General features: G+C 43.0%; 2 protein-coding genes across 2 annotated transcripts; one reads left to right on the top strand and one right to left on the bottom strand.

Annotated features, from left to right (window-relative positions):
* Window positions 1-854: 854 nt before the first annotated feature.
* On the bottom strand, window positions 855-25518 carry LOC136444797 (uncharacterized). The gene is made up of 22 exons (XM_066442538.1): window positions 25359-25518; window positions 24662-24735; window positions 23335-23390; window positions 22877-22964; window positions 21609-21750; window positions 21005-21177; window positions 20413-20541; window positions 19843-20029; window positions 19267-19397; window positions 18250-18375; window positions 17237-17386; window positions 16664-16759; window positions 16063-16232; window positions 15415-15619; window positions 14741-14851; window positions 5077-5270; window positions 4460-4579; window positions 3743-3822; window positions 3327-3367; window positions 2741-2837; window positions 2307-2406; window positions 855-1734 (listed from the first exon to the last, which is right to left on the bottom strand). Exons 1-22 carry the CDS (start codon window positions 25370-25372, stop codon window positions 1525-1527), a joined length of 2694 nt encoding a protein of 897 aa, XP_066298635.1. The 5' UTR covers window positions 25373-25518; the 3' UTR covers window positions 855-1524.
* LOC136444631 (uncharacterized) lies at window positions 7089-14221 on the top strand. Its single transcript, XM_066442278.1, has 2 exons — window positions 7089-7754; window positions 12802-14221. Exon 2 carries the CDS (start codon window positions 12816-12818, stop codon window positions 13986-13988), a length of 1173 nt encoding a protein of 390 aa, XP_066298375.1. The 5' UTR covers window positions 7089-7754; window positions 12802-12815; the 3' UTR covers window positions 13989-14221.
* Window positions 25519-25877: the final 359 nt, after the last annotated feature.

Here is a 25877-nt window from a genome sequence, read left to right on the forward strand (position 1 = left end):
TCTCGTTCGTTAGTTCATCTATAGGATAATCTAAGAGTTTCTCAATAGAAGTTCAAACTCCAGTTTGTGAGGTGCAAGATATCCTCACTCAGCGCAAAGGCGCGGTGACTTTACGATATCAAGGGGGTGGGGAGGGGGGCCTTGACAAAGGTCAACTATAGGTCAACTTTGTTTACCTGATTATACATAGATTGTCGCATTCATTGTTATCATCAGAATATCGTACTTCTTTTACAGTATTCTTCCTGGATTATTGTTCGGCCTTTACCTTGCATAAGAAACAAGAGAGCGAGATCATTTCTCTTACGCAGCTCTTGAGAAAAAAAGATAAAACTTTATTTCCATCAGATGAGAAAGCTTAAGCAGCAAACAGTTGCCAGAAAACACCACATTTATTGGATGTCATAAGAACGAAATAATCATAATCATATAGAAACAGACGTAAAAGCCCAAACGATTAGATCAGTTTCAGCTATAGAAACTTAGTCACACACAATTGCTATTCTAGACCAATAATGACTAGACCTCATACACATTCAATGTCAGCCATACAAATGTATTCTGAATAAAAACTTGGCTCAATAGCATGTAGTATATACAAGCAATGCTAGTAATATGCATGTGCTGGTTAGATTCTCGCCCTGTGTGTTAATCAACAGCTGGGACAAGTGGATTTCCGTCGTTGCATCTCTTCTTATATGTATTGTTATGCAAGTATCCTTAATAATTCTCAACAAATCAGATTGGGCTATATACATGGATGTGCAAAAGGTTTAAACGGCCACACGGCCGCGGTGACAACATACAAGACATTGTTTCGTCACATTGCTAATCGAAACATCGATACACACAAAAGCAGCATTTCAGTGCAACAAATACAGACTCAAACCTCACACAAAGCTGTGCATAATGCGCCGACAATCTCACTATTCTATGGTTTCTGCAGTACAACATGTCACGTAAAATAAAAGCAACACGAGCCATCTACACTGTTCTGTTTAAAAAGCTTAACTCTTGCAGAAATTTAGACTAAATCTTGCTGTATGTTTGCTTCTAAATATCAAACCAAGATATACACAGAAGTATAAAAATGTACAAGTTTGCCTTTTTGTGTTCAGAACAACAATGGCAATCCCTAATGATATGAATCAGTCTCATGTTAAATTCAAGTGATACACATTTCGCTCGTGTAGAACTAGTACCGCCGCCATGTTGGCGTCCTATTTGCATTTTCTTGGCCACAGTGTACGCAGCGAATCTGAAAAATATTAAAGTTCTACGTTTCACGGAGTCAACAAGACTGGATTCAAGGCTATGCCAATTAGCCTTCGTTGCAGACTCCCTCCGGTTGTTTTCTTTTTCAAGTTACCGTTTTCTTATTTACTATCATTTTTTTTTCTTATCGCCGGCCAGCAATGACTAAAAACTAAATAAGAAAAAAATGTAATAATAAAACTGTAACTTGAAAAAAAAACAGCCGGAAGGAGTCTGCAACGGAGGTTGATACCAATACTGACTCTCTCTTTAGACTTCAGAGACGTCCATGACGCGGCCGACGTCCACAGGTGCGTTACCTGTGGACGGTACGAGACGTGAGACAGGTCCTCGGCCTGGTCGCACCTCAGCGACGGCGGGCACGTCGGCGATGGCAGGTGTGTTCGGAGCGTCAGGTGCATCAGCAATATCAGGGACGTAATCGATGGCGGGACTCTGACACACGTAACTGAAGAAGCCCTGCAGGACATAATCATGCATTGTGAATGCTGAGAAATTAATGAAGAAATCTTAATTCATGGAAGGCTGACTTACAGTTTAACGAATTCGAAGGTTAGACGTAACAGGTCGCTCGGTGTAATATAACCAGCTGCTGCCACGTCGCGTGCCTGCTAAGCTGGTTTGTTACGCCAAAGGGCTATATAGATAAAGATACAGTTCTAACAGTCTTCACCGCGGAAAGAACTGATTTCTTCACCCAGTGACTTGGGCTAGTAACTTCAGTTGTGACTCATTGAAGAATCGCTGCTAGGTTTATGATGTACGTCAGTCTTTTCCCCTCATGTACATCCTAACACAGATTAACTTCAATGCAAACCTTAACAATTATTCTATTAACCTTCTCTTTGCTGCCTAACTCGGGTGAAACAACACAAATGTGGTACCAAAACGCCTACCTTGGCAGGCAGTAGGTTAACGAATGACGGAATTTATAAGACAATAAACAGTCAATGAAACTATGACCTCCTTTCAGTGACCTAAGCCAACTGTTTAAGCATCGAACAAACTAAGCTGAAGTCATGACTATTTACCGTTTTAGCGTTCTTGATGTCCACCAGGTTCAGCCAGATCTCCAGCGCTTCCGGCCTCGTATCCGGGTCCTCCTGCCAGCAGCTGAACATCAGGTCGTACCTGCATGCGCAGGAGCAACAACACAATTGTCAATCTTAGGACCATAGATCTTGTTGTTATGAATGGCACACATTTCTTTCACAAATGAATGCAAAAGTCTACCGGATGTATTTTCCAAAGAGATTGTTTTCGACGCCTGTTTCTCTCTTCGCTTTTGATTTTTTTCTCCTTAATTTCAAGATGTAAGCCTTGCAGAGTCATGGTACTGATGCTAGTTTCCGTATTTGTCATTACATAATTAAATGAATGGAACTTAGTTTGTTAAAATTGGAAAGGCAATGTTGTGTCTTTAAAAACTAATTAATGGATACATTAGCAAAATAGTTAAACTTACAGCGGCTGGGGGCAGCCCTTCGGTTTGGGCAGGCGGTAGCCGGTGTGCAGCTCCTCCACCAGCAAAGCATTGTCCATTCCGCGGTACGGGGTCTTACCTGCATAGGGTAATACAATATTTAACATATCTAATGCTCAACAAAGTATTGCTATGTGTTGTCCCTATGTAAATTGTTATGAATATTGGATTCTATTATTTGCAGATTATGTACTAGGTTAAGTACACGTCGTATGTTAAGTTGTATGTTTGTCTGTATTTCTATGGGTCAGCTGTTACCAGAGCGAGCTGCCTAGTCTGACCCAGTGTAATGACTTGTCTCATTGCTAATAAATACAAAATACAAATGCGAAGTGATAAAAGGAGTATTACAATCTTCTTGTCAACCGTATGCCTTTCTTGAAAACGAAAGGAAACGAAATCAACTAATTTGACCTATTTTATCAATTGTAGCCCGCGGGCCACCGACTCTATGACTGGTCAATGTAATTATCAATTGCATTTTTATGAAAACACTAGTAGTAAATTTCTCATAAAGATACGAAACTCAGTGCATTTGACATCGAGTGAGGCGATCCGTATAACTTACCCAGAGTTCCAAGCTCCCACAGGAAGACGCCAAATGACCACCTGTATGGGGGGGGGGGGTACAAAAGGATTAGTGATGTCTCCTGATGATACCGGGATATGGAGTTGCTGTGCACAAGAAGATACAATTTTGCATTTGGGGCAATTCTAGAAGGGGGAAATGGCAAACATGTCATGCTTTGTAGGTATGGATACAGTATAGTCAAAATGGCCTAAGAAGACCAATCATGGGACCGATAAAAGCTGGTTCAGGTGGACAGACGATCACTATAGACAAGATTCTTAATGCTTACGACAATGGAAAAATTATCCAAGGGACCACCAAAAAGTGGTCACATTGGCCAGGTGGCACTTGATTAGACGTGGTCTTTTGTACAAGTTTAGTTTTGTACAGAAGCCATGCTACGTTTTACTTACATGTCGCTCTTGTGAGTACACTCTCCGTCTCCCTCCATACTTTCGATGGCCATCCACTTGTACGGCAGGGCGGCATCCTTCTGCTCAGGAGAAATAGAAGTCGATGAGTTGAAGACAGTAAAAACATTGGCTATTGTATCAAGTATTATAATCGTTCTAGCTTCTGAAGATACAAAATGTCATAGTCTATAAAGCGATCACTATTGATATGGTTGTTTATCAGGGTTCTAGCCAGCACCCGTCGTTCCTTCATTTGACGGAATTTTGCTGCATATGATGAAATTTTTAAGACCATTCCGTCAACCTTGACGGAGAAAAATTCACGAGTAAAGATGTGAAATAATTGTGTGTTTGATCAATGTTTAATTTACAAGAATGATTATATTTTCTTCAAGAAAATTTCAAACTCTCTAAGCTCGAGACTGACACCTGCCCTTACAAAAAAGGGACGTCATCATTGGTTCAAAGTAGTTCGAATTTCAGTTTCTGCCGGAACGGACACGGACCATAATCCAACTTTCGCTATATGTTTTATATCATGTGTATGTAACGATATATGTTGATATAGTTATTAGGACTTAAATGATGTAATCTGTATCTCTGTTATGTTATATCTGACCCTTACCTCTTCTCTCATGACCTCAATGAACAGCGGCCTGCATGCCGATTTGAGCTTCTCATGACTAAGCAAAGGTTTAAACAAAATGTTGGACTCACCAGTCCCTGTTTGGTGTATATCTCGGTGTACACGTCTCTGGTGAGGCCGAAGTCACAGATCTTCGCCATCCCCTTCCCGTGAATCACCACGTTACGGGCGGCGATGTCGCGGTGAACGTACTAGAATGTTAAGTGACACTGGTCAACTCGGAAACCAAATACAGTCAAAACCATAATCATGATTGATCCAAGCATTGAAAATCCTGTCTATAGTAACCACCTTGAGTCAAAAGACTTGAAGAAAATTATCACAATACATTAGACAGGTGGTTACTATAGACAGGATTTTCAATGCTTGGATCAATGGAAAATGATGTAAGGGACCACCAAAAAGCGGTCGCAATGTGGTCTTTATGCAGAGTTGGTGACAGACTAAGCCTACACATTAAAAGATTTTATACTATTAGTGCCATCCGACTTCCTTTACCATCACTAGAGATTTGAAAAATCTATAGATATTTCCAATTCTTCAAGTTGTTACTAAATGAATGAGCTAGCTTTCCTCAATATCTAGACATTCGGAACACACACATAGAAACAGCTTTGGGTGACGTAAAGATCTGTGAAACCTCGTAAAATGTCAAACACCATGACGCAATGAACAGATGAAAACTCACCCGTTTGCTGGCCAGGTGTTTGAGCCCGTTGCACACATCCACGGCGTACCCGGTCAGTCGCTGCCCCTCCTCCGCCGACACCAGGGCTTTGGTCGGGTCCATGATCGTCTCCATCCGCCCTCTCTTCTCCAGCTCCCACAGGTAGTCCAGGACACAGCCGTGCTCGCAGTACTCCAGTACCAGCATCAGAGGACCTGGAAAAACGGTACACATCGGTTAACGTACACTCGTTAAGCCCCTGTCACACTTGTGCGTATATACAAGCCCGCATGGGTTGCGTATTAACATCTGTTTGGTTTAGGTTAAGTTTGCAGCCGAATAAGTGATTTCTTAGGTTCGATCATTAGGCTGCACAACGGTGGGTCAAAGTAGAAAACTTTTCCCCCGCAAACCTTACTTAAAGCAAAAAAATGTAAATGCGTAACTCACGCGCAGTTGAATATACGCACAAGTGTGACAGGGCCCTTAGATTTCTGGTTATCGTAATCGCACTATCACTTGCTAGCGTCCTAGTACTGTATGTTGTACATATAGAAACTTTCTTTACGTCACTGTAATAAAAGTTCAATAGAAACGATGCAGTACCCGTTTTAACTGTAGAGCGTCATGTCTTGGAAAGGATTCGAAAATTTGGGTAAGTCTTGCGATTCTTTCAACATTTTTATTGTTATTGTCGTTGTTGGTGGTTTCTTTCTCTCTATTACAATGAACTCTTCCTTTGCGTCACTGGTATCGTTTTAGATTGCTTTGATTATCGTGAAACACGGTAGTCATGTGGGAATGATAGCAGGCGGGGTAGGGTGATCCCACAGGCGTCGGCCTTGCTAAACAACCTGTTGTCTGATACACGGCGAAGACAACGGCATGACACGGAAAGTGCTACGGATCTCCTGTAATGACACAATTAGTTTGCAAATGATTATCCGAAACCTGCTTGACTTGTGACAGAACCCAGACAGTTGTAACGCGAGATGTCACTGGGACAAATGACAAATTCTTGGTGAAATTGCAGCCTTTTGTGTTGCAAAAAAAACACACTGAGGATGAGATTTGCGTTCAATGGTCAAACGACGCCAAGGAAAACAAATGTTGCTTCTTCTGACTTTTGCAGGTGTTATCATTCCGTGTCTGTTATGGGCATACAATAGTGTATACTTTCTAACTTGTGTCCCATTAATAATTCAGTTACATCATTGACAGGGCAAGGAAACGAGAGAGCGTTTCATGCGACGCAACCCGTCCACACACCCTCGGGCGCGAGTGGACCCTTTCAAAGTCTCTGTGAGGATGTGCGGACGATGAAGAAAAAGATAAGATAAGAATATGTTTATTATTGACCTTTGCCGTCGGCAAATTACGGAGTCTACAAAGTAACAGGAAAGGTATGTAGTAAACAACACAGCGTACCCCGCGGTATGGAATACCCTTTTGAGGGGAAAATTCTCTTTACATATTTGAGATGGTTGGAGTTTTTCGGATTACAAGATTTAGGCTGATTTGGATGCATGTCAATTAGTACTTCTTTTAAAACGTTTTAGCCTACTAAAACAGCGTTAAATCATGGTGCCTACAGCTGCAGTATATGTGATTATGACTCCTTTTAGAAGCGCCATAAGTGTACTTTCTATTATACTGCTTACATCTTGCACCAAAACCCCATGGCAAGCCATAGAGGGCCACTTGTTGCTTGAATCTCCAAGATTGTGGAAGGGAAGATCGCTACATTTTCTGATCTTTCCCGTTTTTTTCTGTCCGGAGATTTTTGAGTCAAAAAACCTCAGGACTGTCAGAAAACTTAATGATCGTCACTCCCCCAACATCTGCTTTGAGATTACGTTCCAAGGTTGTCGCTGGACTGGGCTGAATGAATGAACAATCGAACGATAGAAGGATCGATCGAAGGATCGATCGAGCAAATGCAGGAAAGATCGAATAAACGAACAAGAGATCGAACGAATAATCGAATGAGAATTCGAATGAAAGTGGCAAGTCGCAGTATATGTACAGTCTATCCATTACGTGCTCACCAAAGCGTACAGATACAAGTAAACAACGCACAGTAACCGTAACCCTATCCGTATGACGTCCGTCCCCAGGGATACAAGTTATCACAAACACGGACTGATCCCTGAATAAGCAGCTTCAATGATTGATAAGGCATAATTACCCGGCCGTGCCTGACCACCTGTCCGACTTCAGACCGGCCCAGAATGGGGCGGATTGTCCTCGTGAGCTGCGCTGTCTCACAGCAGTATCTGTACCCCCTTATTTAACCCTGGTGTCCTGGGAAGTCTTTTTGAATACCACGGTGTGACAAGGAATATCAGGTGTTGTCATATACGCCACGGACTTTATATAGAAGCGTACGTCGTACAATTGTGTCGTCGTAGGGCTTCCAGTGAGACTATGACAGGACCTGTCGTCGATAAGGATCTACGGCAAGCTTTTACTTCACAAGAGGACGCCTGAATTTTGTACGAAACATCCACAGGCGTCTCGAGAATCCCTTCAGTTTACTGAGGTATACGTGTCGTACGTAGAATGTGACCGTACCCTTAGTGACCATGACCGGACTGAGGTTGAAGTCTAACTTGCCCACGGAACGGACGGTTGAGTGGTAGACTGTTGGAGTGACCAAGAATCCTATGCCCCAAAAATCGGACTTGCAAGCGGCAAAGGTAAGGGATAATTATACACAAAAGCAGAAGTCTGTTTTTACAAAGGCTTTGCTGTACTCGGTTCAAATCTCAACAACATTGATGTTTCCCTAGCAGACGGTTTACGTTCAGAAACTATGCAATGGCAGCGACGCGATTTATACAAACAGTCCTTCGGCGTGTTCTCAATATGTAGAAGAACATTTTTGCCGTGCCGAGCGCGATGCCAATGTGACATCGAACTGTGAACGGAGGCATTGTCTAACCTGTGATGAAAAATGACGCCACGGGTTATGTAAGGTCAGGTTTTGTGTCTTTGGGATTAGCTTCTTTCCTGTGCAGACAATTTATGCTAATCAATTTATCCGCTCAGAGACAGACTGCCAAGAAAATAATTAAGATTGCCAATTAAACTGCGTTTTTACAATCATACTTCGCCATCTAGGCAACGCCGCAATTATGAGTGTCATACAGTGAAATTAGTAACCCTCAATTTGAAGAGAACATTTACACCAAATTATGAAAATCGTCGAAAGCACAAATCGAAGAAAAAAGGACAGATCCTCCTGGATGTAAAACTGTAGTTTTTATTTATTTGAGTCTTTTGTGACAGGTAAATTTTCTTGAAATATTTTCTTTTCTCGCAGTCAGAAACATGTTGCAAGTCACTACTGTAAATGAGCCATTTCATTTATTGACTATCAAAACGGAAACCATTCTTGATATAATAGACAAATGATTTGCTCTTGTCTTGCAAATAGACATTAGTAGTCTAAAGGGCAAACACCATTTCGTGTACTAATGTCTATAAGGGCAGCAAGTCAACATTCCGACGTAATATTTACCTATGAAACAGGCTCTACGCTTGAGTAAAGACGGGAACATTCACTGTACCTGGATCAATCTACTATATGATTACCAAAACTTATTTCCTTTTTCTTGTACCGACAGTTTTTTCTAAAAAGATAGAAAGTGAAATGTGCTACCAGGCGAAAGTTTTAAAACCAAAGTCTCAACACGAACGATTAACGATAACCAAGTGCATTTCTGTGCGCTCAGATATTTCGCACACCAACCTATGCTAAGCCATGTGGATATATGTAGGTGATACTTTCTTATCCCTAATTCATTGCTACAAGTCAAATGAATAAAGCAAATAGGAACAATAGCAGCAACAACAATTATGATGTCCTACGAAGTGCGTAAAATTTATTACACACACCAACCCTCCGAGTAAAGGTGTCTGCTTTTTGACGGGCTTTCTATTTTGTCAGGTTTTCTTTCTGTCCGCCAACCGAACGTTTGATAGACTTTTCGAGTATGTGAAGTAGGCTTAACGTAATACCATTCAGAATGTCTTAAGTTTTGTCACACAAACGTTCAATTGATTGTCCGAAACCTTTGTGTAAACATGTCAGACACAGATCAAATCAGGCCGGCTGAATCTCAAACTAAGCACATCTAATGAAGCAATGATGGGCGCATGTCAGTCACTTTGTACAAAGACTGATCACATAATTACCGACGAACTGTCAGGCACAGAGAAATAAGCGATCAACCAACTAAACGCCTCAGCGTAACCACAGACGACGGGCACAACAACGCGTAAACATAGTCTAGTGAAAGAATGAGCGCATCTAGCCGTGAAAATAGGTACTCACGTACGTACGTTCAGCCAGGCATGCATAAAGAACAAAGGGTTCAACTATCTACGCACAGTCGTGTGGTTACGTGGGCATTGCGAATAACGTTGGACTGAGCTTCGGACAAACAGTTACACTGTTTGAGAAACGTGCTTTCATACGGACCTATCTATATACATTTTACTGTAGTAAAAGGCTTGAAATATTTGTCAAATTACCTGCACTAGACAAAATCTACCTCTGAAGAAATAGACTTTAGAAAATATGGATCAACATAGAGTTTCTTTTATTCAATTAACATATCACAGGTGATACGGCAAACAAAAATCCACATACATTTATATACCCAGTATATGAACTGGTGCAGGTTTGGTACACTAGTACTCAGGTCGACATCAGGAATACCTATCCAACTCCAAATTTACCTGTGTATATGCAGGTGATGCGGTACAATGACATTTGAGCCACCGTCAACAACCGGAATTAGAACACTGTTTCTTCGCCGTACAATAAGCCAGAAATACTAGACCGTATGGTGACCTATTTGGCTGTTTAATATGAAGAGAGAAGACCTTTGTACAGATATCCAAGCAGATATGGGTTGGCTCAGTATTGGTTTGCATGTCCTTTTGTAGCGTTTTACTGTAAAACCATGTATTCCTTTCACCACTGCAGAGCAAAACTACAGAGGTATATATACACTGTAAAAAGTATGATCTTTTTCCAGATCTCCAAGCAGATATAGAGTGACTCCGTCTTGTTTTGCGAGTCTTTTTGTAGCGTTTATTGAATTCCATTCACCACACCAGAGAAAAACTACAGAGAGGAACATAGTACACCATAGAAAGATACAAAACGACCCAGAGCCATGCGCCTCCTTTGAGTTTATTTCAGTTCAACCAAATGCCGTTTTCCCTTATATTTTATTAACAAGAAGCCTACGTAGGTAGGCCCGCTGACGTCACGATTACGTTTACAAATCTATGTCAACACACCTTTGAATTGAGTTAACTGAAGCACGTCGGGTCAAACAAACCTTCACGCTCTCGCGAACACAAATAAAAGGTATTTATGCTCCTGAGCTCGGACAATTTACTATTTTTGTCTATGCTGACGTCTAAACGTCTGTGTAGCATATGTTTTCCTTAATAATGATAATTTACTTTTATTTGCATAGTCATGCCATTAGGCTAATTGCAAGGGTACAAACAGTACAAAATGTAACAAGGGTAACAAGTGTCTATTCTCTACACCTAACTAATATTTCTACATACATTACTTAGGGGTTTGATTTCTTATTTGGTGACAGTGACTAAAGAAAAGTCTCACGTGTTTTTGGAGGTCTTCTAGATGTTGAACGCTCGGAAATACCGCTTTAATTGTTTCGAAAAACGTGTTTCTTTCATCCTTATAAGATTAATGAGAGTAGTTACAAATGAGATGTAATAGCGGGATAAAATTGCGCTCCTCACCGGAGCGCCCGTCAGTCCTGATGAAGTTCCCTAAGCTACCGCTCCGTACCGCGAGAGGCTGTGCCACACAGACCAATGTTTTCTCATTTCCAGCTGAAATAACTAATAATACGTTTTCGGAAACACTATATCTGAACGTAACTTGATAGTATAACTATCGTCATTATCTTGAATAAGAATGGCGCCAAATCAAATGATTATACCGGTCTAAAAATAACCTAATTGTTGGGACATAATTACAGCAGATATCATCTTGATAATGGTGACCCCAGCGGGCGATTTCTAAATCGGTAAATCACGGGAACTTTTGTCTGTCTTTTATAGAGCGGAATAATCAACGGTAAAGAACAAAGGCGGGATTTTCTTGTCACCGGTCGAACAAAGAGCGGATGTAACCCTGCGATCACTCATCTATAGGCCAAACGGAATGTTCAGAAAGTTGAACAAGAGTCCGTAGGACACAATTCTCCGTGAAGTATTTATAGTATGTACAAGTATTGACCCACACAAATTGCATCTCTGCTCAGTCCAAGTAGTGTTTTAGAGCAAGTAAAGAAAAAGTGTTTGTTTATCTTTTCTTTCAATACAGGAGTGGTCAACCTGCTGAAAAGTATGTTTTTACAGCATGGCACAGATGGGATCTAGAAATTCCGGGAAAAGTCACAAAGTTAGATCTAGATGGCCCCTTTTCAATTATCAACGAACCATTCAGCCTTACAAGTTACAACTAAGATGTATCAGAAATCACAAATATGCAGTAAATCCTCTTTCCACAATTTATTGCAGGCCAGCCTGATCTATAGCTATCAAGCTATTTGCAATAAAAAAGGCAAATCTATATTATCGTAACATTTCACGAAGGTCAAAGGTCACCGGATCTAACCACCCGGAAGTGACACTGGCGCGCGCACTTTTCTGAGAGATATTTCTCAACAATCTTTCATCCCGTGTAAACTTTTTACATTGTCACAGCCTCCGTATTATAAACTACAAGTGTGGTAAGTTTGAAGGTCCAGAGATTTGCCATTTTCACACTGTGCGTAAAAATACATCGTCCGTCCCGTGCGCACATACTGTATGCGAGTTGCGAGGGACACGGCATACTTAATACACAGACTGGAGCTCACTCGGCACATGTTCGCAGCTAAAACTCACAATTCCCGTTGCCGCATTGGTATGTAACTTGGTATATCGTTTCCTAGGTTGCGTGTGGTGATGCACGTTGTCTATTTTTCAATGTAACAGTGACTATACGATCACAGCAAGTAAGGAAGATTTATACCCCGTATCTGCCTGAAGTATTCCAGTCATGCATAACGGATTATAACATGGTCCCTATGGCAGGGCAGTGGGACATAGCATTAATTATAGGGGTGCAATTACGATATTGGATTGACGTTTAAAGTAGTTATGGTGTAACAAAGCTATTGTGCATCCCCACGCCGAACCAGGCAAACGATATGCCAAGTTACACACCAATGCGACAACGGGATCGTGAGTAATAGCTGCGAACGCGCAAACAAATGCATTCCCAATACTCCCAGAAGGAGGTCATCCTCCTTCCCGGAGTAATGAAATGAAACTGTGTGGGTTTATGGAGTTATAACGATACAAAATTTAAATTACGGATAAAGCTTTTAAGTACCTATGCTTAGAATTCTTAATGTGATTTTTTTGCATAAGGTTTTAAGTGTAGCTACAATTTGGTATGGGTTTTTAAGATTTGATTTTTCATCGACAATGCCTTGTTTGTACTAACTACAGCTATCGTGGGTACCATTTGTCCTTGAGAATAGACTGGTGGACTAGCCCCTTGCTCAACTGCTTGCATAACTGTGTGGCCCAAGGGCTATGGAAACAGAGATGTTCAGCACCGCCCTATTGATATAAAGTTGTGGGTGGATTCAAACTTATAACTAAGAGTCACACTCATCGTCATTGTTGTTTTCGCAGGGAAAACCCCCAGAATGGACGGTATAAACAGCCACACGGAGAGCACATTTCCCGCCTTACGGAAGCCTGCCGCGTCCCTAGCCGCCTCAACCAAGTCTGCTCTAATGGCGCAGGCGCGGGAGAGACAGCGTCACGACAGAAAGATGGAGGGCTTCTCCAAAGAACATTCCAACATCATGTCGGAGCTCCGCCGCGAACAGAAAAAACTCTCCAAATCTTTAGAGAGCCTCCTAACAAGACAGCAGGCTATCAAAGTCAACAAAAGAGACAGCGAGCCTCAAAACTCGAAGTATTTAAGCTGTGAGCAAAACTATACATGTCTACTTCGTGGCCGGCTAACGAAATCACTAGACACAGCTACAACCAGTGTGGACGCGAACGCCATCTCTGCAAGACGCCTGACGAGACAACTGTCTTGCAGGTCGGAATCAGGTTCTCCAGTTCCCTCCTACAGCGTCACACGGACATTCTCCTCGTCTGACGAAGAAAAGGACTTCCTCCACCCGTGGATCCGCAGCAATAGTTCCCCCGACTCCCCCAACTTTATGCTCAGAGTCAGGAAGGCGAAGAGTCTATCTGGACGGGAGACTCTCAGCTCGGCGAGCAGCGGGCGCGAGAGTTTCTCTAGTCCGGATCTCTCACCTCCACCCAGCCCGAGACAAACCGTCCCGAAACTGAACAGGAAACTACACAGGTCCGTCAGCGATAGCCAGGCTCCTTCTGAACATTCCAGAAACAAAGCACACGGCGAAAGAGCCTCTTCGCCTTCCTCTGTCTCTTCTTCAGCTAGCGGGAGACATAAGAAAGTAATATCGTCGGTCCCCAAGCTACCAGAAGTCAAAAAATCAAGGTCGGTCTCCTTGCCAAGCTCACCGCAGCCCGTAAGACAAGACGTCTGTCTGCTCGCGCCAAAGCTGCACTCTTTTAACGCAAAGCGACGTACGAATAAAGGGAAAATGTCGTGTGACATTGATGCAGGGGACTTCAATGAGTTCTGCAGTGTGTCTGACGGGACGTGCTACAGACTTCCGAAACAAGGACGGACCAAAACGAGGCCAGGAGGGAATGGAAGGAAACAAAGTGTAGCCGACGGCGTGCCTCAGATAGTGACGTCACTGGACACCAAGAGAGAGACTGATGAATTCTGGTACCTTCGCTACGTAGATGACTCGCCTACCGAGGTGTAATGATATGATGTGCTATCCCTGTATATTGTATATCGCTGCCAAAATTAACTTTGTATCATAGTTCTCTTCTATACGCCTAATAGTAACTTTTGCATGAAAGACTTTACATTTAGTTCATTAACATTGACAAATAACTGTAGTTTCTTACTGTCGACCGTAATATTGAAGAATTTTTTAGGTTGATAATTCATCCATGACCTTATCAATGATGCAATAAAGTTACCCCACTCCTATATCTGCATTGCTACTGTTTGTGTGGCTTGTTGAATGGTATGCCAATTGGTGTCGAGTTGGTATATCATTAAGTAGGATATCACTCATTCAAGGATTCTTGTTGTCTCTCTTACGAGTAGACCTAGTTACAGTATAAGTTAGAGCATTAAAGTCATCATCTGTTTCATATACTGAATGCAAGTTATAAAACTCGTGTAAATCGCAGGGGGGGGAAGTATGATAAACCTTGTGGTCACCAGATGCTGTAGGAAGGAATTGTAAAGTTTTATCTTCAAATACGTACAGTCTAACCACTTCTTCTTAATTCGTCTACATGCCAAACCTCAGATTGTAAGGGTCTCATCTTGGTACAGGTGGCACAGGCTGGTGGCTTTGTGGCTTCTGGCTCCTAAATGGGGGGGGGGGGGGGGGGCGCCACTCCCTCACCGCCACCCACCTGTCTACCGCGACCGCTCAAGGGACTTGTGCAGGTTTGATTGTATATATAGATGGCTTGCGCACCCTAGTACGTTACTAACCTTCCTGCAGACATATGCCGTGTATGTTGACGATGTTGCGGTGATGTCCGATGTTGATGAGGTGGTAGGCCTCCTTCAGGAAGTCACGGACGGCCTTGGTAGAGGAGCTGTCTGTGCGATTAAGAACAAGAAAGTCTTAAGTAAGGAATTCGAATACCCTGAATCAAAGAGAACTAAAAAGTTGATGCAAAACATAGATTTGAATTTCCACTATTTGACTGATACGGTAATATCATAGCATGTCCTTCCTTCCTATCTTTCTTTCTTTCTTTCTTTCTTTCTTCCTTCCTTCCTTCGTCAATAGCTGCTTTAATCATTTACTGTTGCTTGCTTCATTCATTCATTGCTTGCTTGCTTGCTTCATTTATTCATTCATTGCAAGATCTAGATATATTTACACACCTTTTATCTTCCTGATGATTATTCCTTCCTTCCTGTAATCATTCAAACATTCATTGCGAGAGATATCCACACACCGTTCATCTTCTTGGCTGCCACGGTGATACCATCATATGATACCAATTCCTTCCTTCCTTCCTTCAATCATTCATTCATTCATTGCGTAAGATATCGACACAGTCACACACCTTTCATCTTCTTGGCTGCCACGGTGATGCCGTTATATTATAACAATTCATTCATTCATTCATTCATTGCGAGAGATATCCACACACCCTTCATCTTCTTCACTGCCACGGTGATGCCGTTGCCCTCCTCCTGCATGGCTCCGCGGGTCCATCTCGCCTGCAGCACGTCCCCGAAGGCGCCCTGCCCCAGCATCCGTACGGTCTTCAGCTCCTCTCGCGGGAGTTCCCACGTCAGGATCTCCTCAACCGTCACCTGGTGGATGGAAGAGCTGTTCTCCTCTTGGACGATGCGCTGCGAGGAGAGAGGGTTCGCACGTTGTGGCACATTTCACAATAAGGCGATCAGACATAGCAGGAATTATCCATCGAAGAACATTACAAACACACACGAGCTCGCGCAAGCACACACAAAACCCATGCAAACACACAAACATGCATATGCACACACACACACACACACACACACACACACACACACACACACACACACACACACACATACATACATGCATACATACATACAGATAGAAACAGAGACAGACACACAGGGGGAGAGAGAGAAAAGGGAGAAAGAGAGAAGAGAGAGAAAATCCACTTAAAACCTGTTCTTTCAAACTTGCATTGCGTAGGCGCAGGACTTTTGTAAGATCTTTGTAGGCCATAATAAGATAAAGCCCTTAATAAGCTGCAAGCTAGTTTGCATAGATTTAAGAATGCGCCGAGACGTCTCCTCACCTTCACGACTTCTAGGGTTTCCTCGTCCTCCCCTTCCAGTCGGAGGTACTTAGCTGCGTTGCGCCTGCGCACTTTGACCGTTAGGTAGGCAGCGATTGCCGCCAAAAAGACGAAAGCCCCGGCGAAGCTCATGACGGGAGGGAACCACGGTTCGTCGATCACCGATGTTTCTGTCAGAAAAAAATTAGGTATTTGTGAATTACGAGATCCTTAAAGTAGACTTTCCGTGGAAACCTCGCCGACCAAAGCCCAACCACAGATGACCTTGCTCACGGCCATAGTCGGTAATGCATGTGTGGCGGGGTGGTTGCAGTTTACCCAAAATCCATCAGGTGACGCTCCAAACCTACATACAGAATCCCTAGGCCTTACAATGACTGATTATATATTCTAGGATTCTGTCTTTCAAAATGCACGATGATTCTAAAGAAAGCATATTCTGTCGCTCTCTGGATATGCGGGGTCAAAAAGCAAATATATGCTGAAATAGAAAGAAAACATTTAACAGTCTAATGTCTAGCAGGTGTGTTTAACAATCCAATATGGCGGAAGCCTAATGACGTTATAGTCACGTAGATGCAAAGCAGAACGTTCGTCTCACCTTTCACGCAGTCTCCGTTGATGGGGCTACAGAACTCGCCGTCTGCGCATGTGCAGTTCCCCGTACAGTTCGTCCCGAACGTTCCATCCGGACACGCTGTAAGTGCAACAAAGGGAAACCTACAATCAATTCGAAATATCAGTAATGATGATTGGAATGATCTTGATAGCAGAGCAATTCAGGGCTCTATTTGTGTGAAGCGAATCAAAAAGCCTTAAATTTATCATTAGATATGTACGGACTGATCTCCCAGGGCGTGTACGTACATGTCGCAAGTGTTTCCTAATGTTTTACCAGGATACTGGAATGCTATCATTACCGTCAAAAGATGTCTTTGAGCGCTCCAAAAGCCGTCTCAGAAGACCCGCTACAGAACGTTTAACACAGTGTTGTCCATTCGACATAGAATATAATAAGCTTAAGGTATCTACACTGAACTGCAATTGTTTTACACCAGGAATTTAGAAAACGTGCTGACAATAAGTTTGTCGTGTTTCTAGGTGCTAAACGGTTATACTAAAGCCACTTTCAGACAAATTTCTTGAAGAAAAACTTAAAATTTATTTCACTGACCATCTTCGCAGTTGTCTCCCATGTAGCCGTCCGGACAGCTACAGTTGCCGAAGTGGATGCCACACAGGCCCATGTTTTCACACGTGCAGTTGAACTGGCAGTCTTCTCCCCACATCGGCGAAGTCTTCCAGTCCGGTAGTTCGTCACATTCTGTCATCAAAAAGGACGTTGACGTTTAGGTGGCCTCACGATTATTTACAGTCAACATTATAGTTTTCAGATTTTGATAGACTTAGGACAGGAGCAAAGAATGTTGCTCATATTTTGCTATAACGATTCGTCAGTCAAAAAGTGGTACCACAATTTGAGCATAAAAATCATGCTGGGTGATTGAGTTAAGGCCCCTCTACCACAAAATTAGCTCAAACTTTTTCTGTAAGATGGCTGCAACGAAATCACATTTCTAGGCCTCTTTCAGGACATGGCTTCTGTACTAATTGCGTTGAGAACGCCTTTTTGCGGTATTTTGTACGTTTCTAGTGGTACACGTCTTTGTGACAACCCGGTATCCACTCTATTCAAGCTCCGGCTCTGCGATCGACGAATATTCCTCGGAGAAGCGATCGTTGGAGAGAACTGGAGCTCTGAACAGGATTGATACCCGGCTGTCTTGTCGAGGGGAAAGGAGGAAAGGCACCACTGGCAAGACGCGCAAACAAAACAATAGAATTTGAATTTAAACCCCTTCAATGTTATATTTGGAAATTTATCCTCCGAAAATTGTCTCGACAATCTTATAATTCTATTGTCCAAAAGACATATATTTCAAAGCAGAGGCAAATCATATTTAAATTTTCAGACATTCATTAAGTACGTTAACTTATTCTACCAATTAGAATATATAATCGCAGCAAGGAGGGGAAGACAAGAGAAGTTGGTAAATGGCACACTCTATGTAATACTATGATTGATTTGCTGGATGGTGCTTTATGTACAGTTGTATTATTTTGACTAATAAAAAAAAACAATAGACAGAAGCGGATCCAGAGATGTACTCGGAGACTGAGCCTTACGTTGGTTACACTCCGTCCCGGTGAGTCCGGCCCAGCACACGCAGCCCAGGACCCGGTAGCAGGTGGACTTGGCGGGGCACGCACACGTCTTCTCGCAACGGGAACCCCACATGCCGTCCGGGCAACCTGGCAGGGACAAGTACGCAATGCAAGTCAAACTAAGAATTCACAACATGTGTTAGAATACGTATTCTAACGGGAAAAGTTGTCATACTGTAAATGCAGCACATGCAAATTAAAAGGCGTGCTGTATGCGACGTTTTCGATCGTCTTTAACGAAGATCAATAAAGATGGTAGATATAATACAATGCTAAACTTTCTTCCAACACTAAGGTATTCACGGATCGAATTTTCGACGACCACTGTCGCCTTCTTCAGGATCAATAATGACCAACACTGCCGAACGTAAACTCGCGAGAGTTACGGACACGTGACTCTATTGACACATGCCACTGCGGATACGTGACGTCAGCAATTGGTCAAACGTGCCAGGAAGTTTATAACGCCCACTGTCTCTGTTGAGTGACGGCTGGAGTGCCCTGATATATATGGCCTCCTTTATACCTCTCATGAAGTAGTCCTGTTCAGTGTCCAGAATTCTGAAATCAGAATTCTGAATTCAGAATTCTGAAATCAGGGCACTCCAGCCGTCACTCAACAGAGACAGTGGGCGTTATAAACTTCCTGGCACGTTTGACCAATTGCTGACGTCACGTATCCGCAGTGGCATGTGTCAATAGAGTCACGTGTCCGTAACTCTCGCGAGTTTACGTTCGGCAGTGTTGGTCATTATTGATCCTGAAGAAGGCGACAGTGGTCGTCGAAAATTCGATCCGTGAATACCTTAGTGTTGGAAGAAAGTTTAGCATTGTATTATGATTACTACCAACACAGATGAGCTTTCATTATAATCAAAGATGGTAGATGTTTCGTGTTTTTCCGTGTTAGATTTATTTTAACACTTACAGCGTAAAAACTTTGTCTTCAAGCTTCAAATAGATTATCTTGTTGTTTACCTTTTACATTTATTGTCCTGCTGGCGTTGTATTTTGTCTCGTTCAGAGCCGTCTCGACAATCACAATGCAGTCGTAAGCACCGTGGCCTTCGTCCATGACGTAGGGCAGGACAATGGTGGATTGCAGCAGACTGCGTGGAAGGAGTGCAATTAAGAAACATATTAGAATAGATGGGAACTGTTTTTCTCTCCCCTCTCTCTCTCTCTCAGTCTGTGTGTGTGTGTGTGTTTGTTTGTTTGTCTGTTTGTTTGTGAGTGTGTGTGTGTGTGTGAGTCTGTGTTTGTGTGTGCGTGTGCGTGTGTTTGTGAGTTTGTGTGTGTGTGTCTGTATATGCGTGTCTGTGTGTGTGTGTGCGTGTGTGCGCGCGTTTGTGTGCGTTTGTGTGTGTGTATGTGTGTATGCTTGTGTGAGTGTGTATGAGTCTGTTCTAGTGTGTGTGTGTGTGTGTCTGTGTGTGTGTGAGTGCGTTTGTGTGCATAGATGAATAAACCGTATTACAATCAACCTAAAGCACCAAAAAAGACGAATTCAACGATATTTCAATGGAAATACAAACATAAATCCCCTCCACGTACCCTTCCTCCGTGTAGCTCAGCGTGACGTTCGTCTCTTCGCTGTCCACGACCTCTGACCCGTTCTTGTACCAGGTGATGTTGGTGACGTCATTCAGGTTGTACCCCATACACGTCATCGTGACGTTCTCGCTGACGTAGGTCGGTTCCACCAGCCCCTTGGTGGAAACGATGCCGGCCTCGGAGATAACTGTTCATGAATCAAAGCATAACAGAAGAATTGAATCTTGAAGCGTTATATATGGCTTATTTCATCCTGTAGAATATTTTACTTCTATAACTGACATGTACAATAGCGTTGCAATAAAATATATGTCTGTCTATGCTATTTAATTCAGCTATTATTATCTCATCGTCTTAATAAATGCCTTATGATTACTAAGTAACTGTCAAATTGGACGAATGGCGATGCCATCGTCCACGTCCAACACACCGTTTGCCCATTCATGATGCCACGTACCCAGAGTATTTCGTTAAGTAACCCTGAAGAAGGATAAAGAAATGGCGAATTTGATTAATCTATTCATTCATTTTGGATTAAGATTAAACTCGTCGATGATGGAGATTTCTTACCCTTATCACAATACAGTCCTGTCCACCCCGGTGCGCAGTAGCAGGCGCCGTTAAAGCTGTGGCACGAGGCGCCGTTCTGACAGAGGCACGTCTCCCGGCAGTTCTTCCCGTAACGTCCCTCCGGGCAGGCTGGGGGAGACGGGTGGATGGGTTATTCATATGTTGATGAAGGTTAGACATCCAGGCATTAAGATAAGCAAGACAGCAAGCCCAGTGGGAGGTCAGATGCTCAAGAGGAAATGGTCATGGATAGGGCACACCCAAAGAACAGCTGGAAGAGGGACACCGAGGAGGAGACGTAGAGCATCAGCAGTAGCTGGCATGACCTCAGAAGGAAGGCCCAGAGACGAGTACAGTGGAGGACAATCATCGGTGGCCTATGTTCTGATAGGGGCAAAGGGCCTAAGTAAGTAATTAAGTAAGTAAGACAGCAAGCCAGCAAGACTGTGGCTGAGACTCAGACTATGACTGAGACTGAGACTTAGACTTAGACTTAGACTTAGACTGAGACTGAGACTGAAAATAAACACTGGTAAATGGCACGCGTAGGAATTAGTGGAGGGCGTAGTTCGACCAGGAGTAAGTCCCCGACCTTTGACCGTGATCCTGAAGGTGAAGTCCACGGCGCCGACCGGGGTGTCGAGTTGTGCCGATGTGTAGTTGCTCACGTGACAGTGCAGCTTAACCGGCTCTTGTGTGGACGTCCAGACCGTTCTGACCTCCAGGACCGGATCCCCGTCATCTCTGAACGTTCCTCGGAACAGCCTGAGGGGAAATGATATGGGTGTTCGAAGTCACGTGACTATGAAGTAAGTTAGCTGCCGCCATGTTGGTATGAGAAGCGTGAAACCTCATTGCTGATATCTGTATACGTCTGACGGTCAATATGCCTTCAAGTTGTTGTTTTTGTTTGTTTTTTCATACATTTTTTAAAAAGAGCACAGCATCTGCATAACTCCTATACCAAGTTTTCCGCGCGTTTTGAAGGACTTATCGCCATCTTGGATTTATTCGTACCACCAACATGGCGGTGGCTTATTATGTTACATTTTTTTGTGTTCTGCAAGTTCTGTATCTGTATCTATATAGCCGGTATAAGCGTAGCACACCAGGCTCGAGTTGTAGTGTCACATACAAACATGCTGTGCAGACAACTATTTTTGTAATCACTTGAAACGTCAAGATGAGACCCTTACTCTGGGAATTTTGTCCTGTTGTACTCTGTTAACGTTTGCAGGACGAGATGGGGGTGTTTCTCGCTGTCCACAATCTCGCACAATTTCGGGGCGTCGGCGGGAAGGATGCGCCCTGGCACGGGGCTGCGGAATATCAGCGTACCTGAGAGGGAAACACGTTCGTATATCACAATTTGACTAGTAGTGATCATACATTTGTGAGGTCATGTAGTGCACTTAGACCTAAGAGTGCAAACTGCACTACCATAAGCATGTTATTTGCTGAACTGTGATTGGTTAAGCCACCAGGGCACTTTACACGTGATCTTTATAAGACAGGACACACTTTACTTGGCTCATTCGAGCCTTATACAATCGAGAAAGCCACACTAGTCTAGATGTGGACTTAAATAAAGTTCTAAACAGGGACTATGCGGCTATAGCGTCCTTTCTGAAGATACGACGTGAGTGTGTACGGTTATCTTGAGGTTGCCCACTACTACTGCCTAGTGATCATACATTTAGTTGCAAGAAACAGAAGAAAAATAATGTTCACCACCTCCCATCATCCCAAATGAAGCACTGTTCTGTCCTGTTGTTTAAGAATCATTACATGATCGTGACAATCATGTGCAAATAGAAACGAATTCTGCAAGCATGGGGAATGTCTAGAGGGATTTCAGAATATTTTCAACTTGGTCCTAATTAGTGGTGCGGATCGGTCCGGCCGGACCGGTTCCGGACTTGTAAAACGTTTAGGTTCAAGTCCAATAAAACCTAAACGTCTGGAAACAAGTCCGGACTTGAAAAAAAATTCTCTCACTCATACACTCCTTTTTGTTTTAAACCATCTTAAACCTTCCTTTAATCGTGAAATTTGCACTAGAAAAATATTAAAACATTGCTGTTTTTGTGTTTATAACTGAACTTTTGTGTTAATTACTGACTGTATATAATTCCGTATATATAGTTTTCAAATTACGTGTAAAATATCTGCCAATATGCAATTTTACATGTAACACGAAAAAATATTCCAAAATTATTGTTCAGGTTGAATCTTGAACCTTAACCTCTGGACTCGAGTCCGAACCTAAACCTAAACTCGGGTTTAGATCCACACCACTAGTCCTAATTACTAGTTCACAAACTCCGCTCCAGAGGCGTCGCCAAAAAAGGACCAGAACCAGTCCTAGATCTGGAAGTAACGGCTTTGTCTAAACTCGGATGCTCTATAAACTCCTTGGTTCAAATCATTTTTTCTTTCAATGAAGTCGTAAAACTCTACTCACAGTTCTCGTCCATGGTAAACTCGTGAACTATCTGGTCGAGTTGTAGCGTCATGGATCCCGTGTCCGCAAGGGCGATGTCCAAAAACCCCTGCGAAATAAAGATGAGGAACGTTGATGGAAAAATATTATGACCACAGTCAGGTAACTAAGAAATCCTTTAGTGTCCGCTATGATAATAATGCTAATGATGATTATAATAATAATATAATGTGTTTATAGGTCAGGAATTACCCGTGCAATGGCAGCCTTTCTAGTGCTGAATTGGTGCAGGGTTTACAATCACATAATAAACATGGGCAACAGATACATATTTGCTCCACACTAGCATTTTGTGGAACTGTCGCAAGGGTCTGGGCGGCTACAATTCGGCGCCACAAGGTGACCTCAATGCAACGGTTGATGGCAAACGTGCTTTATGTGAGGCCTATGCTCGATCAAGTTTTGACAAGACACCTTACCGTGGGATTTTCGCTGAACCCGTCGAAGAAGCAGCCCTCCTCAAAACGTTTTTCGTCTGAAACAAAACGGCAGTATTACGAGCCTCAATTCGCTGTTCGGAACTTTCCGTAAAACAATACATCATACCCTTAGTAAATGCAGACGGTAGCTTGAAGTTGATGGAGAGAACATCGCAGGTCATAGGCAAATGGAGGAAAATCATCAATGGACTATACAACCAGCTAGCATAGTGGTTTTGACACGAATGACGCCAAACGCCCCAATGCATACTACCCCCTAGGTCCACCACTGATCTCCACCACTGGTATTTCATCATGAAACGTGATCACTTTCTTTGATAGTCCTACTTTCATTGCCATGTTGAAAATGAACTTAAAAGCCTCAATAAAAGAAAATTCGAGCGACGAGTATTATTACAAAATTCGAGACCATCTCAAACACACTGGTCGTTTTTATTAATGTTCCGCTTGCCTGTGTGCAATCCTATTTAGTTTACGGACCGGACCGGACTCCGGACCCCGTACTTGCTTCCTTGACAGAGCTAGCTATAGCCTGATTACCATCCTATACTGTTCAACAGGGGCTCCCATACTCATGTACAAAATATAGTGGGAGGGAGCGAGTATGGGAGCCCACGTAAATATCAATCAAATAGGATGACATCCATGCTAATGCTCCGCGTTGTTACAATGAATTCGAAGAATTGTTACACAGTACGTGTCCTTGGGCAAGACTGCTGATAATGCTAACATAAATGAGTAGGTGTACTCATATATCAAACAAACATATGGCTACATTGCCCGTTTTCCCATGGCCATAGGTGGGGTTAACAAACTAAGATTGGAATATACAAAGTCACTTACACACCGGAAACACAAACGTACAAACAACCGGACTCAAAATAATACCTTAAGTTGAAGCAGAAAAAACGTTTCCCTTTTCTCATTGGGGAGGACAGTGCGACAAATAAAGAAGCTGACATATGACACCAATTCTGCTCGTAAATGAAGTTGTTTTCTATGGCCTTTAGTTGAAGCGTTAAGGGCGAGTCACGTATAAACGGAAGTTTACCGGGAAATTCTGTCCATATGTGTACACAGCTCGGCAATAATAGAGCAACACAACACCGCTCCTTCACACTTAAAGCCTCCATAGCAGGCTCTACTGGCCTTTGGGGGGAGGGGGCTATTATTATATAAACAATACAATTTTTGCAGCCAGCCCGCAACCATCAGCCAGTTTGTAACCACGGGCAAAATGGTTACAGGCTGGCTGATGGTTCCGGGCTGGCCCGGTTAGAGCCTGCTATGGAGGCTACACACTTACCTGTTTGACCTGACGCTGTTATGGCTAGCGATGAAGCCAGTGTTAGCCAGGTAAGCACGGAGGCTTGGATTTGCCTGAGAGAGAAAAAAGAAAACGGAGTTAGAGAAGTTTCGCCATAACGACATACTAGTATCTAGACTATGAAAATTTGGTTACATCGATCGAGGTTGTCATGCTTTTTTTTTTGTTGATCGCCAGCCGGGTCGCCTATTTGATTATCGCCAAAGCCCCCCTGGGATTTTTCACCTGAAACCCTACCCCATCATAATGGAAAGGGTTCGGAAACCTGCGAAGATCTCTAAAGGAATATCTCAAAACAGATCCGAGCTATGGTGAATGTGCGTTCCAATTGGCAGGATGAATCAGGAAGGGTGAACTCAGTCTTACGATTCCGATGCCTCAGTTCAATTGTTTTCTTTACCAAAAGAATTCATTCACAGACTGCACAGATCTTAATTAAGTTTGAACTCTAGAGTGACCGTTCTTCCAAAGATAATCTAAGACACAAACTTTAGACAAACCTAACGTATAGCTAGCCGCTACAAACAGCATTATCCGTCGCCACACATACACTCAGACTTCCTTGAGTACCTTTAACACCGCCCCTTGTCGAAGTTTAACTAGTCACAACATCCCTTACCACAAACAGCACCCACGTATTATCTATACGCAACAAAACACAGATGTGACTACTTACCGCGTTTGTAGCATTTTAGATCAGTTCCTGCGTCAGGTAACCGCTGCGTTCGACTAGAGTGTTTGATCGTAGGCGGAAACTAAGGCTTTTTATGGGCGTAAGCAGGTGGGAAAAAGTCCCTCGCAAAACCGGGATTAGGTAGCGGCGCGGACGACTACATTTCCTGAAGGGGATATGTGTTTCTCTCTGAGCCAGTCCGGATATTACAAAATGAAGCGTTTTATGCCAAGTATGGAGCTAGTGTGTACAACAACGGATATGCTATAGTCTTCGACAAAAGCTCCCAATCCTTTAAGAAAGTTGTACTGAGACATATCCACACTTTTAAAAGAAAACGTACGTCTTCACACCCCTATGAAAAAGAGTAGCACGGTCTCAGGTGATTTCCCCTTTCCTTCCCTGTATTGTTTGGATTCGTGACGTTGAGCTAAAAGCGTTAACAGGTGGCCTTTGAACACGGACGTCACCAAGGTAAACAGTCCAGCGCGCGAAAACAACAGAGGGGAAGTTTTTCGTACC

Source organism: Branchiostoma lanceolatum, chromosome 11 (genome assembly GCF_035083965.1).
Source record: "Branchiostoma lanceolatum isolate klBraLanc5 chromosome 11, klBraLanc5.hap2, whole genome shotgun sequence".
Classification (NCBI taxonomy): Eukaryota; Metazoa; Chordata; class Leptocardii; order Amphioxiformes; family Branchiostomatidae; genus Branchiostoma; species Branchiostoma lanceolatum.

Bases quoted from the DNA above. Each gene is read 5' to 3' on its own strand.
- LOC136444631 (XM_066442278.1), top strand. From the start codon at position 12,816: ATGGACGGTATAAACAGCCACACGGAGAGCACATTTCCCGCCTTACGG.
- LOC136444797 (XM_066442538.1), bottom strand. The intron at 17,387-18,249 runs GTAAGGCTCAGT...TTTTGATGACAG, and splicing joins CGGGACGGAGTGTAACCAAC to AATGTGACGAACTACCGGAC. The intron at 1,735-2,306 runs GTAAATAGTCAT...TATGTCCTGCAG, and splicing joins ACATCAAGAACGCTAAAACG to GGCTTCTTCAGTTACGTGTG.